At 45.1% G+C, this 15,097-nt stretch overlaps 1 protein-coding gene and 1 non-coding gene across 3 annotated transcripts in view; both read left to right on the top strand.

The window, feature by feature from the left end:
• The window catches only part of NCAPD2 (non-SMC condensin I complex subunit D2), a 37,044-nt gene that overhangs the window by 7,859 nt on the left and 14,088 nt on the right, over positions 1-15,097 (top strand). Inside the window, exons 4-14 of one of the 2 annotated variants that reach the window (XM_025402657.1) lie at positions 4,264-4,339; positions 4,621-4,679; positions 5,171-5,346; positions 5,646-5,788; positions 9,042-9,169; positions 9,241-9,364; positions 9,556-9,703; positions 11,890-12,087; positions 12,427-12,561; positions 12,658-12,745; positions 13,158-13,338. In XM_025402657.1, coding sequence (XP_025258442.1) covers positions 4,264-4,339; positions 4,621-4,679; positions 5,171-5,346; positions 5,646-5,788; positions 9,042-9,169; positions 9,241-9,364; positions 9,556-9,703; positions 11,890-12,087; positions 12,427-12,561; positions 12,658-12,745; positions 13,158-13,338 — 1,456 coding nt within the window. The remainder of the gene's footprint in view (positions 1-4,263; positions 4,340-4,620; positions 4,680-5,170; positions 5,347-5,645; positions 5,789-9,041; positions 9,170-9,240; positions 9,365-9,555; positions 9,704-11,889; positions 12,088-12,426; positions 12,562-12,657; positions 12,746-13,157; positions 13,339-15,097) is intronic. The other variant, XM_025402658.1, reaches the window with a different exon arrangement.
• LOC112635732 lies at positions 4,766-5,093 on the top strand. Its single transcript, XR_003122059.1, has one exon. It is a non-coding gene; the product is annotated as a small nucleolar RNA U85 (small nucleolar RNA).

Raw genomic sequence — 15,097 nt, 5'->3', positions numbered from 1 at the left:
GTCATTGGGGCAGAAAGTGAATGAAGGAGCTAAATGACGCTAAATAAAGAGAGTCTTTCAAAAACAAAGGAGAGGTCAACTGCAGATTAACTACTGGATTTATTGATGTCATAGTCACTGGTAACCTTGACAAAGCTGTTTCAGAAGATAGTGGGGGCAAAAGCCTGCTTGGAATAGGTTTTTAAGAAAATGGAATGACAGAGATTAGAGATGATGAATTTATATAGTGTATTTCTTTTAAGATGGGCAGCATTACATGTGTGTATGTTGAGTAGGAATGATCAGAGAGGGGAAAGCTGATGATGCAGAAGGAAGAGGGAACAGTCATTGGAGCAGTGCCTTTAGTAGGTAAGAGAGTGTGAGATTGTGTCACTGCACTCTAGCCTTGGTGACAGAGCAAGAACCTGTCTCAAAAAAACAAAAACAAATAATATTGCATCTTTATATTTGTTTCCATTTCTCTTGGGCTGTGAATGATGCCATGTACTATCTGTGTTTGTGTGTGGGTTTTTTTGGGTTTTTTTTGAGACAGGGTCTCACTCTGTCCCCCATCCTGGAGTACAGTGGTATGATCACAGCTTACTGCAGCCTCAACCTCCTAGGCTCAAGCAGTCCTCCCACCTCAGCCTCCGGAACAGCTAGGACTATAGGTGCACCCCACTGCGCTCAGCTAATTTTTTATTTTTCGTAGAGATGGGGTCTTGCCATGTTCCCTAAGCTGGTCTGGAGCTCCTGACCTCAAGCAATCCTCCTGCCTCAGCCTCTCAAAGTGGTGGGGTTATAAGTGTGAACCATCACATCCAGCCTGCATCAAATTTTGATAAGTTTTAACTTTATAATAGACATATATATTTGGCCGAGTGCAGTGGCTCATGCCTGTAATCCCAGCACTTTGGGAGGCCAAGGCGGGCGGATCACGAGGTCAGGAGATCAAGACCATCCTGGCTAACACGGTGAAACCCCGTCTCTACTAAAAATACAAAAAATTAGCTGGGCGTGGTGGCGGGCGCCTATAGTCCCAGCTAATTGGGAGGCTGAGGCAGGAGAATAGCGTGAATCCAGAAGGCAGAGCTTGCAGTGAGCCGAGATAGTGCCACTGCACTCCAGCCTGGGCAACAGAGAGAGACTACGTCTCAAAAAAAAATAGACATATATATTTTATGGTAGTAAATGATACAATAGACTAGGATCTACATATGTTTTATGCATTCATGACATACCTAGCTTTAAAAAAAAATTAGCCAGATATGGTAGAGCATACCTGTTGTCCTAGCTACTCAGGAGGCTGAGGCAGCCGGATTGCTTGAGCCCAGGAGTTTGAGGCTGCAGTAAGCTGTGATCGTGCCACTGCACTCCAGCCTGGGAGACAGAGTGAGACTTTGTCTCAAAAGGAAGAAAGAAAAAATTCCAGTATATTTATTGAAAAAAATTAGCATATAAGTGGACCTACATAATTCAAATCTTGTTGTTCGAAGATTAATTGTAGACATACATATGTGTCCTACTTTTCTCCAGTGAGAGGGCCAAAGGCAGTAATACTGTAATAGAAATGAGTGCAAGTAGTGCCTAGAGTTTGGCTTCTACATACTGTTATTCCATAATAGGAGCCAGGATTCCACTGAGAATGGTTGATTACAGGACTGGGCCAGGGAAAGTACAAGATGAGCCCAGAACATCTTTTATTTTATTTATTTATTTTTGAGATGGAGCCTCACCATGTTGCCCAGGCAGATCTTAAACTCCTGGGCCCAAGCGATCCTACTGCCTCCACCTCCCAAAGTGCTGGGATTACAGGCATGAGCCCAGCCCCTCTCATGATACAAGACAGGGAACAAAGGTGAAGGGAAACTGGGTGCAGTCGCCCACGCCTTTAATCCCAGTACTTTGTAAGTGTTGGGAATAACGCTCAAAATCCTAAGGAAAATGAACATTCAAACAAAGGATTCTTAGCAAAGCAATTTTACCTCTACGCAGAGGGGTGCTTCTCCTTGGCCAGTTGCCATGAGAGCACACCTGAACAAAGGGGCACAAGAGCCTTTATTCCTGACACAAGTCCTGCCCCTGTACCCTTTTCCCATTGGCCAGGGTCGGGTCGCACAGTTAGCCCAGTTGGCCAAACATTTGAACTTTAGATAAGGTGGGCGCATAAGGGAGAGAGGGGAAAAGGTGAAGGGGTGTCTGCAATGAGCTAGAGAGCTAGTCTTCTTTCCAAATAAGGAAAGGAATAATAATAGTAAGAAATAGTAAGAAAGTAATAGTAAGAAATAGTACGAAAGAAAATAAATAAATAGTAATAAAGGAAAGCTAGTCTTCTTTCCAAATAAGGAAGGGAATGTGAGCTGGTACTGATAAGCCTGGTACTGTGGTGTGTCCGGCCATGTAACAAAGGCAGAAAGGAAAAAGAGAGAAAAAGGAAAAAAGGTGGGGGAGGTACTACGAATTAAAGAATAAAGGATTGATCAGGCTATTTGAAGAGAAACCTCATCATATCCCACAGGAGGCTGAGGCAGCAGATCAGTTGAGCCCAGGAGTTCGAGACCAGCCTGGGCACCAAAGTGAGACCCCATCGCTACAAAAAATTAACAAAAAAAAAAATTAGCTAGGCCAGGCGCAGTGGCTCACACCTGTAATCCCAGAACTTTAGGAGGCTGAGGTGGGTGGATCATGAGGTCAGGAAATCAAGACCATCCTGGCTAACATGGTGCAACCCCCTCTGTACTAAAAATACAAAAAATTAGCCGGGTGTGGTGGCAGGCGCCTGTAGTCCCAGCTACTCAGGAGGCTGAGGCAGTAGGGAGTAGGCAGTAGGATCGCCTGAGCCCAGGAGGTCAAGGCTACAGTGAGCTATGTTTGCACCACTGCACTTTGGCCTGGGCAACAAAGCAAGACCCTGTCTTGAAAAAAAAAACACAAAAAAACGGAGTCATGTTCAAAGGACACAGGCCAAGTTGAAGGAGATCGCAGAGACCAAGTATTGGACAATTTGTGCAAGAAAATAAATAGTAATGGATTAAAGCACAGAATAAGAGAAATATCCATAAGTCCATTCTGCTATAAGTAAGTGAATAACTAAATAAAGAGAAAGGGACAACTAATCGTTACAGCAGCATTCCCATTAGTAAATGTAGAAGGAATAATAGAGATAGAAAATCACCATTTAGTAAACACAGCAGTAATTGTGGCAGGCAAGAATCATTCATGGATGCTTAAATTAGTGGGCAAATGTGATGTGAAACAGGATATTATGTAGTCTGAAAGTATCTTCCCACAAAAATACTGATTGCAAAGGGGAAAATAATAATGTTACAGTGGAGAAATGTGGCAGACACTATGAAGTGATCAAAGTTAACATCAGCAGTAACATTCACTTCATGCACCTCTTGATACGATGCCTGAGGACCGACCCTCCTTTCTGCTGTAATCTTACAAAAATACATAACCTCAATATAATCGTGAGAAAACAGGCAAACCCAAATTGAGGGACATTCTACAAAATAAGAGACAAGTACTCCTCAAAGAAGTGTCAAGATGATGAAAGATAAAGACTGGAGGAGACGAAGGAGACCTGACAGTTAAGTGCACTGTGGGATCCTGAAGCAGAAAAAGGACACAAATAGGATAAACTGGTTTTTTTTTTTAAAGATCCTGAGTTTGTGTTCCCTCTTAACTACTGTAAGTTGGACAAGTCATACAACCACTCTAAGGTGTAAAGTAGGTGTGGTACTGTCTGCTTTTGCTCAGGTGTGGTGAAGCTCTAACAAGGCTTTAATAGTAACACAAATATAAGATATCATCATCATTATTTTATTTTATTTATTTTTTGAGATGAGATGGAGTTTTACTCTTGTTGCCCAGGCTGGAGTGCGATGGCACAATCTTGGCTCTCTGCAACCTCCACCTCCTGGGTTCAAGCAATTCTGCCTCAGCCTCCCTAATAGCTGCGATTACATGTGCCTGCTGCCACACCCAGCCAACTTTTTGTACTTTGAGTAGAGACGAGGTCTCACTATGTTGGCCAGGTTGGTCTCGAACTTCTGACTGCAGGTAATCCACCTGCCTCGGCCTCCCAAAGTGCTGGGATTACAGGCATGAGCCACCGTGCCTGGCTGTCATCGTCATTATAGGTTACATTGAAGTGGACTGTTTGTCTCTTTTTTGTGATTCTCCCAATACAAGCAATAAGCCTAGTTTTCTGCTATGGATAGAATTTACTGAAAAGGTCTCTCTTCCCTCCAAATTGATTTGTTTTTTCCATCTTCATAGCATTTCAGGCTGCCTTTCGAGCTCAGGGGCCGCTGGCTATGCTGGAGCACTTTGATACCATATACAGCATTTTGCAGTAAGTGAAACACCCAACTGGTACTTTAAAAAGAACTGGTGGCTGTTTGTCCTAACTGTGCATGTTAGTCCTGAAATTCCAAGTTATAGCTTCACTGATAAATGCTTCTGGATATTGATATCTCTACTGATGAGCATGTACCCAACTTGCCACTATATTAATTCAGTTGAACAATTTCACATGTGTTTTTAAACATTAGATTCACCGGTTAGATCTGATCTGTTAAAAAGGGTACTGCAGGCTCCTTCCTATCTCACCCCCACACTTTCTTTCCCTCATAGTCACTTTCGAAGTATAGATCCTGACCTCAAAGAAGATACTCTGGAATTCCTGATAAAAGGTGTTTATGGGTCGGCGGGGGTAGGGGATGGAAGGTGTTTGTTATCGTTTGTTTGTTTGTTTGTTTGTTTTTCCTACATTGTGTCAGCCACATGATGATATCAAGGCTGTTGTGATTCAGTTGGTTTGGCTAAGCCCAGGGACCTTTGGCCTGTTAAAGGTCTGTAATCTTGGTGGGCAATACAGAGTTATGTGTGTTCACTGTAAGGGCAGACCAACAAGAACTTTTTCCTACTTTTGAACTACCTCTTTTTAATGGGGGTGATTCTTCCAGTTGCTGGAGAGAAATTGTGGTAACTGGAGTAAGAGTAGGAACAGGGCATGTTCAGGCTATCAGGGCCAAGGGTCCCAAAGGACTTAGCTTGTGTTATGGCCACTGAGAGATGAAACACAGATCTTTGGTAATCTGATGGCTGTAAGTGCTGGGTGTTTTGAAGTTGGGGTATATGAAAGAAGTGAGTGAAACTGATTCCAAGATTCTGCCCTTCACAGTGGTGTCCCGCCACTCCCAGGAGCTTCCAGCTATCCTGGATGATACAACTTTGAGTGGATCAGATAGAAATGCCCATCTAAACGCCCTCAAAATGAACTGTTATGCTCTGGTACGTCTCCTGGAATCCTTTGAGACCAGTCAGACAAACCTCGTGGACCTGGACCTTGGTGGGAAGGTAATTTGGAGTTTTGGGTTCATGTTATATGGGGTCTGGGGAGAAAGGGGAGTAGATGGGAAAGAAGGGAATCCAATGATCCATGAATCCTTTCTGTCCTCATTGAGAGTTTAGGAGAAAGAACTCAAAAGTGTCACACATTTTCTTCCTGGACAAGTAGCACTGTGGAACCTGTAATATTTCTTCCATATTACCTTCTATCTTGTCTTCATACTAGATTGTTTGGGCACTCAGACTGGCAGATCTTGACCCTCTTTTTTCCCTTATTTTTTCCTCAATGTATACACGATCCTTTTTAGGGTAAGAAAGCTCGGACCAAGGCAGCCCATGGCTTTGACTGGGAAGAAGAGAGGCAACCAATTCTTCAGCTTTTGACACAGCTACTTCAGTTGGACATCCGTCACCTGTGGAACCACTCAATAATTGAAGAAGAATTTGTGAGGTGGGTTGGGAGGATGGCTACAGATAATACTGAGCTGTGAGAGTGAGGCTCTGTTGCTAGATATGCCTTTTTTTTTTTGGGACAGAGGTTTGCTCTTGTCGCCCAGGCTGGAGTGCAGTGGCACAATCTTGGCTCACTGCAACCTCCACCTCCTGGGTTCAAGTGATTTTCCTGCCTCAGCCTCTCGAGTAGCTGGGATTACAGGTGCCGCCACCACAAGCTGATTTTTGTATTTTTAGTAGAGACGGGGTTGTGCCACGTTGGCCAGGCTGGTCTCGAACTCCTGACCTCAGGTGATCTACCCACCTTGGCCTCCCAAAGTGCTGGGATTACAGGCGTGAGCCACCGTGTCCGGCTGATCTGCCTTTAAATACTTCATTTCATGTCTCAGTTCTATCTGTAATAAAAGTATAATCATAACATGGAGTTGCTAAGAACTAGATAATGGAATGTTAGAAACTGACGTGAATTCCTGTCATCTCTAAATGCCTGTTTATTCCTGAAGCAGTATTTACTGAGAATCTCCTTGTGCAGCCGGCATCATTATAGGCACTGGAAACAAAAGTTTCTGCCCTTTTAGAGTTTGTACTATAGAGCAGAAGTCTTTTTTTTTTTTTTCTTTTGAGACGGAGTTTCACTCTTGTTGCCCAGACTGGAGTGCAATGGCGCAATCTTGGCTCGCCACAACCCCCGCCTCCTGGGTTCAAGTGATTCTCCTGCCTCAGCCTCCCGAGTAGCTGGGATTATGGGATTACAGGCATGAGCCACCACGCCTGGCTAATTTTGTATTTTTAGTAGAGACAGGGTTTCTCCATGTTGGCCAGCCTGGTCTCGAACTCCCGACCTCGGGTGATCTGCCCGCCTTGGCCTCCCAAAGTGCTGGGATTACAAGCGTGAGCCACCGTGCCAGACCAGAAGGTCTACTTTTAAAATAAGTAAAATAAGTGTGATGGAAGAAGGTTGTGATTTTAAATCAGCTACTCTAGGCCAGGTGCAGTGACTCACACCTATAATCGCAGCACTTTGGGAGGCCGACGTGGGTGGATCACCTGAGGTCAAGAGTTCAAGACCGGCCTGGCCAACATGGTGAAACCTTGTCTCTACTAAAAAAATACAAAAATTAGCTGCGCGTGGTGGTGGGCGCCTGTAATCCCAGCTACTTGGGAGGCTGAGGCAGGAGAATCACTTGAACCTGGGAGGGGGAGGTTGCAATGAGCCGAGATTGCACCATTGCACTCCATCCTGGGTGACGAGCAAAATCCTGTCTCAAAAAAAATAGACAGACAGACAAACAGATAGATAGATAAGCTACTCTAGTAAGACTTCTTTGAGATGGTGATATTGAGCAAAGACCCAGAGGAGGTGACTGATAGCTATGAGAATATGTGGAGGAATAGGAAGGGCAAGGAAAAGGAATAGCAAATGCGAAGACCTTGAGGAGGGAGTGTGTCCAGCACGTGCGAGCAATAGCAAGGAGGCCAGAGAGTTGTCAGCTGAGAGCAGGTCAGAGGGCTAGGCTGTGAGGCCATGGGAGCAGTGGGGATCCACACCGCAGGTTCTTGTGGGTCATCATGGTGACTTTGGGATTTCCTCAGAGTGAAATGGAGCCACTGGGGAGCCACAAGCAGGGAGGTGAGGTGACCTGACTTGTACTTTAACAGGGCCATCCTAGCTGTTGTATTGAGATAGACTATGGAGGGAAAGGGGAAGCAAGAGACCAGTTAAGAGGCTGTTCCAATAACTCAAGCAAGAGATGATGGTCTCTTAGACCAAGGCGTGGCAGTGGAGATGGGGAGAAGTAGTTGGATTATATACTTTTTCCTTAAGGTAGAGCTTACAGGATTTGCTAACAGACTGGGTGTGAGGTGTGAGGGTAAGAGTTCAGTCAAGGGTGACTCTCCCGGGTTTTGGTCTGAGCATTTGGAAGAGTGGAGTTAACCGTAACTGAGATATGGAGAAGGCTGTGAATAGGTGTTTTGGGAGGAAGATCAGATGTTCTGTTTTGGACATACAAAGTTTGAAGTGTTTATTAGACAGCCATGCAAAGTTGTCAGATTCGGCTGTTGAATATATAGATCTGGAGTTCAGGAGAGACGTCTGGGCTAGAGATAGCACATTTGGGAATATAATAGTATTCAAAGCCGTGAGACTGAATGAAATCACCAAATCAATAAGTGTAGCTAAAAGAGAGCAGGAATCCAAGGTCGGGTACCCTAGGGCTCTCCAGCATGAAGAGTGAGGAGGCCGGGTGCATGGCTCACGGCTCGCCTATAATCCTAGCACTTTGGGAGGATGAGGCAGGAGGATCACTTGAGCCCAGGAGTTGGAGATCAGCCAGGGCAGCATAGTGAAACTGTGTCTCTACAAAAAATAGAAAAATTAGCTGGGCATGGTGGAGGCTGAGGTGGGAGCATCACCTGAGCTATGAGGACGTCAAGGATGCAGTGAGCCATGATCGCACCACTGCACTTCAGCCTGGGCAACAGAGGCATACCCTGTCTCAATAAAAAGAGTGTGAAGAGGAACTAGCCAAAGAAACTGGGAAAGGAGTCTTGTTCTTGTGTTCTGGAAGCAAGATAAAGCATATATTTCAAGGAGAAACTGATTAACTATATCACATGCAGCTGTGAACGATCACTTGCGATGAGGATTGAATCAGTCGTTATATTTAGGAATGAGAAGTCATTGGTGACTTTGTCTTTTTTTTTTCTTTTTCTTTTTTGAGATGGAGTCTCGCAACATCGCATGGGCTGGAGTGCAATGGCATGATCTCAGCTCACTGCAACCTCCGCCTCTCAGGTTCAAGGGATTCTCCTGCCTCAGCCTCCCAAGTAGCTGGGATTACAGGCGCCCACCACCACGCCCAGCTAATTTTTTGTGTTTTTAGTAGAGACAGGGTTTCACTATGTTGGCCAAGATGGTCTCGAATGCCTGACCTTGTGATCCACCTGCCTTGGCCTCCCAAAGTGCTGGGATTACAGGCATGAGCCACCACACCCGGCCAACTCTGTCATATTTTTATCATATATTCAGGTTCTTTGTCAGCATCACAACTGGTTGAAAGTTGGTAATCTTGAAGGAAGGAGTACCTAACCGGGGTCAGCAAAGCAAAGCAACTTGTTATAGAAGGTAATGGCTAGAATAAAGAAAACCGTGACTTTGGGAGCAGTAGCGATAGAATGAATGAGGCAGGGCTCTGATATGATTGGATCCAGACAGCTGCTTTCATCATCTCAAACTCTTCCTTTCTCAGTTTGGTTACTGGCTGTTGCTACCGCCTTCTGGAGAATCCCACCATTAGTCACCAGAAGAACCGCTCCACTCGGGAAGCCATAACACACCTGCTTGGTGTAGCCTTGACCCGTTATAACCATATGCTCAGTAAGTTACCCATTGCTTTGCCCCGCCTTTTTTATATTGCCCATAATTTCTTATGTTTAGTGCTTCCACAGGTGCTACAGTGAAGATCATCCAGATGCTGCAGCACTTTGAACACCTGGCACCTGTACTGGTTGCAGCTGTGAGTCTATGGGCAACTGACTATGGAATGAAGAGCATAGTGGGAGAGATTGTAAGGTGACTCTTCGTTCTCGAAGTTTCTCATGCTCATTTTCCTTGGGGAGGGAATAAAGAAAGATTGGAAATACATTATCTGTGCAACTGTAGATTCCTTCAGATATTAGATACCTGTCTTACCCTGTAGTACCCTTACTAGGATCTGAATAATTGATCTATGTTGCTATGGCTGTGTTTTCTTCCCTGTGTAGAGAGATTGGACAAAAGTGTCCCCAAGAGCTGAGTCGAGACCCTTCAGGGACAAAGGGCTTTGCAGCATTCCTGACAGAACTAGCAGAACGTGTCCCAGCTATCCTGATGTCCAGCATGTGCATTTTGCTAGATCACCTGGATGGAGAGGTAGGTGGTCCACTAGGGATCACTGAGCTTTTCTGGGGATTTTAAGTCCAGTGTTGAAAGGCCGTTTCTTAACAGAACAAGAAAGTAGCTTTGACAAGTTGTCTAGATTTATCATTGTGACATTTCCTTTCTGTAGAGAAGCAGTTCAAGTTTGTTGAATAAAGAGCTTTTTATTAATCTGTTAATCTTTCAATTCATATTGCTTTTATCCAGTTCTGGTAAGGGAGATGACATTTCCACAGCTTAAGTCTAGTAAGAGCAACTCAGCTTTGATTTTTTTTTTTTTTGGAGGCAGGATCTGGCTCTGTCACCCATGCTGGAGCACAATCATAGCTCATTGCAGCCTCGATCTCCTGGTCTCAAGCAATCCTCCCACCTCAGCCTTCCAAGTACCTGGGACTTCAGGCACATACTACCATGCCCAGCTAATTTTTTTAGTTTTTGTAGAGATGGGGTCTTGCCATATTGCCCAGGCTAGTCTCTAACTCCTGGTCTCAAGCAACCCTCCTGCCTCAGCCTCCCAAAGTGCTGGGATTACAGGCACTACCATGCTTAGCCTTCAGCTTTGACTCTGAGTCCCATCTATTCCTCAGGATAAAGCGTCTTCCCACCACCTGACTTGCCTTGCTTCCTCAAACAGTGAGCTTTCTCAAATCAACCCATGTCATCTCTCTCCATTCTCTTTCATCCCTGAATGCTAACCTGGCTGATGCCCATACTGATGTTAGGCACTCCTAGGTGAATGTCAAGGACAAAGACAGTCCACTTGTTCATCTAATTTACTTTAACTTTTTGTGCAAGACCTTTCTCTCTGGTTCTTGGTCTGGCAACAACATTAACCCTGCTCTCCACCAGATTATGTATTGGACTTGCTGGCACTCTAAGGCTGATTTCCATGTTTCTGTCTCATTTTCTGTCAGTAAAGCATGGAAAGGAGAGTGGGAGGGAAAGGAGGGGCTATTTACTAGTAAGGATCAAAGGCTTTGAAGCCGAGTGTGGTGGCTCATGCCTGTAATCCCAGCACTTTGGGAGGCTGAGGTAGGCGGATCACTTGAAGTCAGGAGTTTAAGACTAGCCTGGCCAACATGGTAAAACCCCATCTCTACCAAAAATACCAAAAAAATTAGCTGGGTGTGGTGGTGCACGCCTGTAATCCCAGCTGCTCGGGAGGCTGAGGCGGGAGGGTTGCTTGAACCCGGGAAATGGAGGTTGCAGTGAGCCGAGATCGCACCACTGCACTCCAGCCTGGGTGACAAAATGAGACTGTCTCAAAAAACAAAACACAGATGGGCGCGATGGTTCATGCCTATAATCTCAGCACTTTGAGAGGCCAAGGAGAGTGGATCACTAGGTCAGGAGTTTGAGACTAGCCTGGCCAATATGGTGAAACCTCATCTCTACTAATACAAAACTTAGCCAGGCACGATGATGGGCACCTATAATCCCAGCTACTTGGGAGGCTGAGGCAGGAGAATCGCTTGAACCCGGGAGACTGAGGTTGCAGTAAGCCGAGATTGCTCCACTACACTCTAGCCTGGGCAACAAAGCAAGACAACATCTCAAAAAAAAAAAAAAAGAACACACAGATGGGCACGGTGGCTCACGCCTGTAATCCCAGCACTTTGGGAGGCTGAGGTGGGCGGAACATGAGTCAGGAGATTGAGACCACCTGTCTGGCCAACATGGTGAAACCCTGTCTCTACTAAAAATACAAAAATTAGCTGGGTGTGGTGGCTCATGCCTGTAATCCCAGCTACTTGGGAGGCTGAGGCAGGAGAATTACTTGAACCATGAAGTCAGAGGTTGCAGTGAGCCAAGATGGTGCCACAGCACTCCAGCCTGGCGACAGAATGAGACTCTGTCTCAAAAAAAAATAAATAAATAAAGGCTTTGAGACCTCAGCTGAAAGGTAGTAAAAAATGCTTTTCAAATGTTCTTTGGTGAGTGGATGTGATTTTTTTATTTAGCTACTACCATGCTTTCCTGTGTGAGCCCTATGAGGAAAAATTGGTTTTGGCCCTTGTTTGTTCTAGCATTCTCTGAGCAACAAGTCCTCTTCGGGATTCAGCTTTTTCCTGTGACCTTGGGATTGAATACCTAGGCAGTTAATCGAAAAAGTTATGGCCAAGCACAAGCAAGCTTCGCCTTGACTAAAGGTTTTACCCCTTTATGCTGCTCTCTCTTAGAATTACATGATGCGTAATGCTGTGCTAGCAGCCATGGCAGAGATGGTGCTGCAGGTTCTCAATGGCGATCAACTGGAAGCAGCAGCCCGAGACACCAGAGACCAATTCTTGGATACTTTACAAGCCCATGGCCATGATGTCAACTCCTTTGTGCGGAGCCGTGTTTTGCAGCTCTTCACCCGAATTGTCCAGCAGAAGGTAAGCAACCTTCTATGTGGCAAAGACATATGGTACCTCTCTATGTACCAGTGTAAAGAGGAATCCAGTGTTAAAGATAAATATCTGCCCCCAAAAGTCTAGAATTCACATTTTTATTATCAGTAGTAAAAGTCTTCCTCTACCAAGGACAAGGATATCTGGCTCCCTTTAAGGACTCTAATGTGTCTTACCACTACAAGGAGTACTCCTAATTTATATTCTGTAGAAAGGTATTTTAGAGTGAGTGGGTAGCTCTGTTCAGAGTACACTTAAAGATCATCTTGAACAAAATGGATGATGTGGGACTTGAGCAGATTCTTCTCTTCCTACCCGACACAGGCTCTCCCCTTGACACGTTTCCAGGCAGTGGTGGCTTTAGCTGTGGGACGTCTGGCAGACAAGTCAGTGCTAGTATGTAAAAATGCCATCCAGCTGCTGGCCAGTTTTCTAGCCAATAATCCTTTTTCCTGCAAGGTAAGTAGACTTGGTCCACCAAAAGAGAAGGAATTAAATGGAAACAGGGATGAAAGTATGTCATTTACTGACCCTGCTATTCATTTTACCTGATAGCTTAGTGATACTGACCTTGCTGGACCACTGCAGAAGGAGACCCAGAAATTACAAGAGATGAGGGCCCAGAGGCGAACTGCAGCAGCTTGTAAGTAGTTACTGCCTTGGAGTCCTAACCTCAGACAGGCTTCCCCTTGCAATGGAGGAGCGCGACTCCAATGTGGCTGGGCGCGGTGGCTCAGGCCTGTAATCCCAGCACTTTGGGAGGCCGAGGCGGGCGGATCACAAGGTCAGGAGATCGAGCCCATCCTGGCTAACACGGTGAAACCCCGTCTCTACTAAAAATACAAAACATTAGCCAGGGGAGGTAGCAGGTGCCTGTAGTCCCAGCTACTCGGGAGGCTGAGGCAGGAAAATGGTGTGAACCCGGGAGGCGGAGCTTGCAGTGAGCCTAGATGGCGCCACTGCACTCCAGCCTGGGTGAGAGTGCGAGACTCCGTCTCAAAAAAAAAATAAATAAAAACCTCCAATGAAAGAGACTGAGTGCTACTCTAATTTAGCTGCGGTGCTGGACCCAGAGGAGGAGTGGGAAGCCATGCTGCCAGAGTTGAAGTCTACCCTGCAGCAGCTTCTACAGCTTCCCCAGGGAGAGGAAGAGATTCCTGAGCGAATTGCCAATACAGAGACGACTGAAGAGGTGAAAGGACGCATCCATCAACTGCTTGCCAAAGCTAGTTACAAGTAGGCAAAAGAATGGGATATTCTTCATGATCTGTTTATGTTTAGAGTTAACTTTTGAGAAACTTATGTTTCTTTTAAATGAACTGTACTCAGATATGCTGCCGCCAAATGATGGTAGATGTTTTCATGTAGTAATGGTCTGACTATAGGCATAGTCCACAATTAAGCATGTGTTTCTACTTTATAAATGTTTAAAGAAACTACTGAAACAATTAAATGTTAACAATATTGTAATTAAACATTAGTCCTCCTTCAATTGAAGAAGAGCACCTATAAATAAGTTCTAGTTGCATGATCTTGAATAAGTTGCTTAACTTTCTGGGCCTCAGTTTCATTATCTATAAAATAAGAAATTGATTAGATCTTATGATCTCTAAGGACTTTCTAATTCTAAATTTCATGAGCTAATAATATCAAACATGCATAATACTACCTTAATCTTCAAACCTAGTATGAAACCTGATCTTAGAGAAGATTTCTCCTAGTGTTTTTGTGACTCTAGAACTTAACAACAAAAGCCCTTATAGCCGTCAACAAGTTGTTTTCTTTTCTTTTTTTTTTTTTTGAAATGGAGTCTCACTCACTCTGTTGCCCAGGCTACAGTACTAGAGTACAGTGACACGATCTTGGTTCACTGCAACCTCCGCCTCCCAGGTTCAAGCAATTCTCGTGCCTCAGCCTCCCAAGTGGCGTGCGCCACCACACCTGGCTTATTTTTTTTATTTTTAGTAGAGACGGGATTTCACCATGTTGGCCAGGCTGGTCTTGAACTCCTGACCTCAGGTGATCCACCCGTCTCAGCCTCCCAAAGTGCCGTGATTACAGGCGTGAGCCACCGCACTCAGCTGCCAACAAGTGTTCTTAAACCTCAGCCACAAGTTACTTGGTATTTATTTACTTATTACCTAATTGGGCTGTTTTTAAAAGGCTAGAGAGTGGCTTGTTTGCCCTATGAGTCCCTTATGTTTCTTTAGTGTGTTTTTTATTTTGCTAAAGCAAAAATAGAGACTATAGTTTTATAAGTGCATGTTCCACCAAACATTCTAGTATTTTCTCCTGTCAATTAGAAGAGGATTGTTTGTTTGTTTTTGAGACAGAATCTCACTGTTGCCCAGGCTAGAGTACAGTAGCGCAATCACAGCTCACTACAGCCTCTCAGTATAGCCTCAACCTGCTGGGGCTCAAGCAATCTCCCACTTAGCCTCCCGAGTAGCCTGGCTAATTTATATATATATATATATATATGGTTTTTTTTTTTTTAGACCGAGTTTCGCTCGTGTTGCCCAGGCTGGAGTGCAATGGCGCGATCTCAGCTCACTGCAACCTTCACCCCCCTGAGTTAAAGCGATTCTCCTGCCTCAGCCTCCTGAGTAGCTGGGATTACAGGCATGCGCCACCACACCTGGCTAATTTTGTATTTTTAGTAGAGATGGGGTTTCTCTATGTTGGTCAGGCTGGTCTCGAACTCCCCACCTCAGGTGATCCGCCTGCCTCGGCCTCCCAAAGTGCTGAGATTACAGGCGTGAACCACTGTGCCCAGCTAATTTTTATATTCTCGGTAGAGATGGAGTTTTGCCAAGTTGTGCAGGCTGGTCTCGAACTCCTGGGCCCAAGCAATCCACCTGCCTCGGCCTCCCGAAGTGTCAAGATTACAGGCATGAGCCACTAGGCCCAGCCTGAAGAAGGTTTCTTCTCAGGTTAAAGATTTTGCCCCTCCTTCAGAAATCCTCAGCAGTAAATGCTGGAGCTTAAGTTCTTA

The sequence above is a fragment of the Theropithecus gelada genome, chromosome 11, assembly GCF_003255815.1.
Source record: "Theropithecus gelada isolate Dixy chromosome 11, Tgel_1.0, whole genome shotgun sequence".
NCBI classification, from domain to species: Eukaryota; Metazoa; Chordata; class Mammalia; order Primates; family Cercopithecidae; genus Theropithecus; species Theropithecus gelada.
The sequence above is the reverse complement of the archived record's forward strand: the minus strand, read 5'-3'. Positions and strand labels throughout refer to the sequence as shown.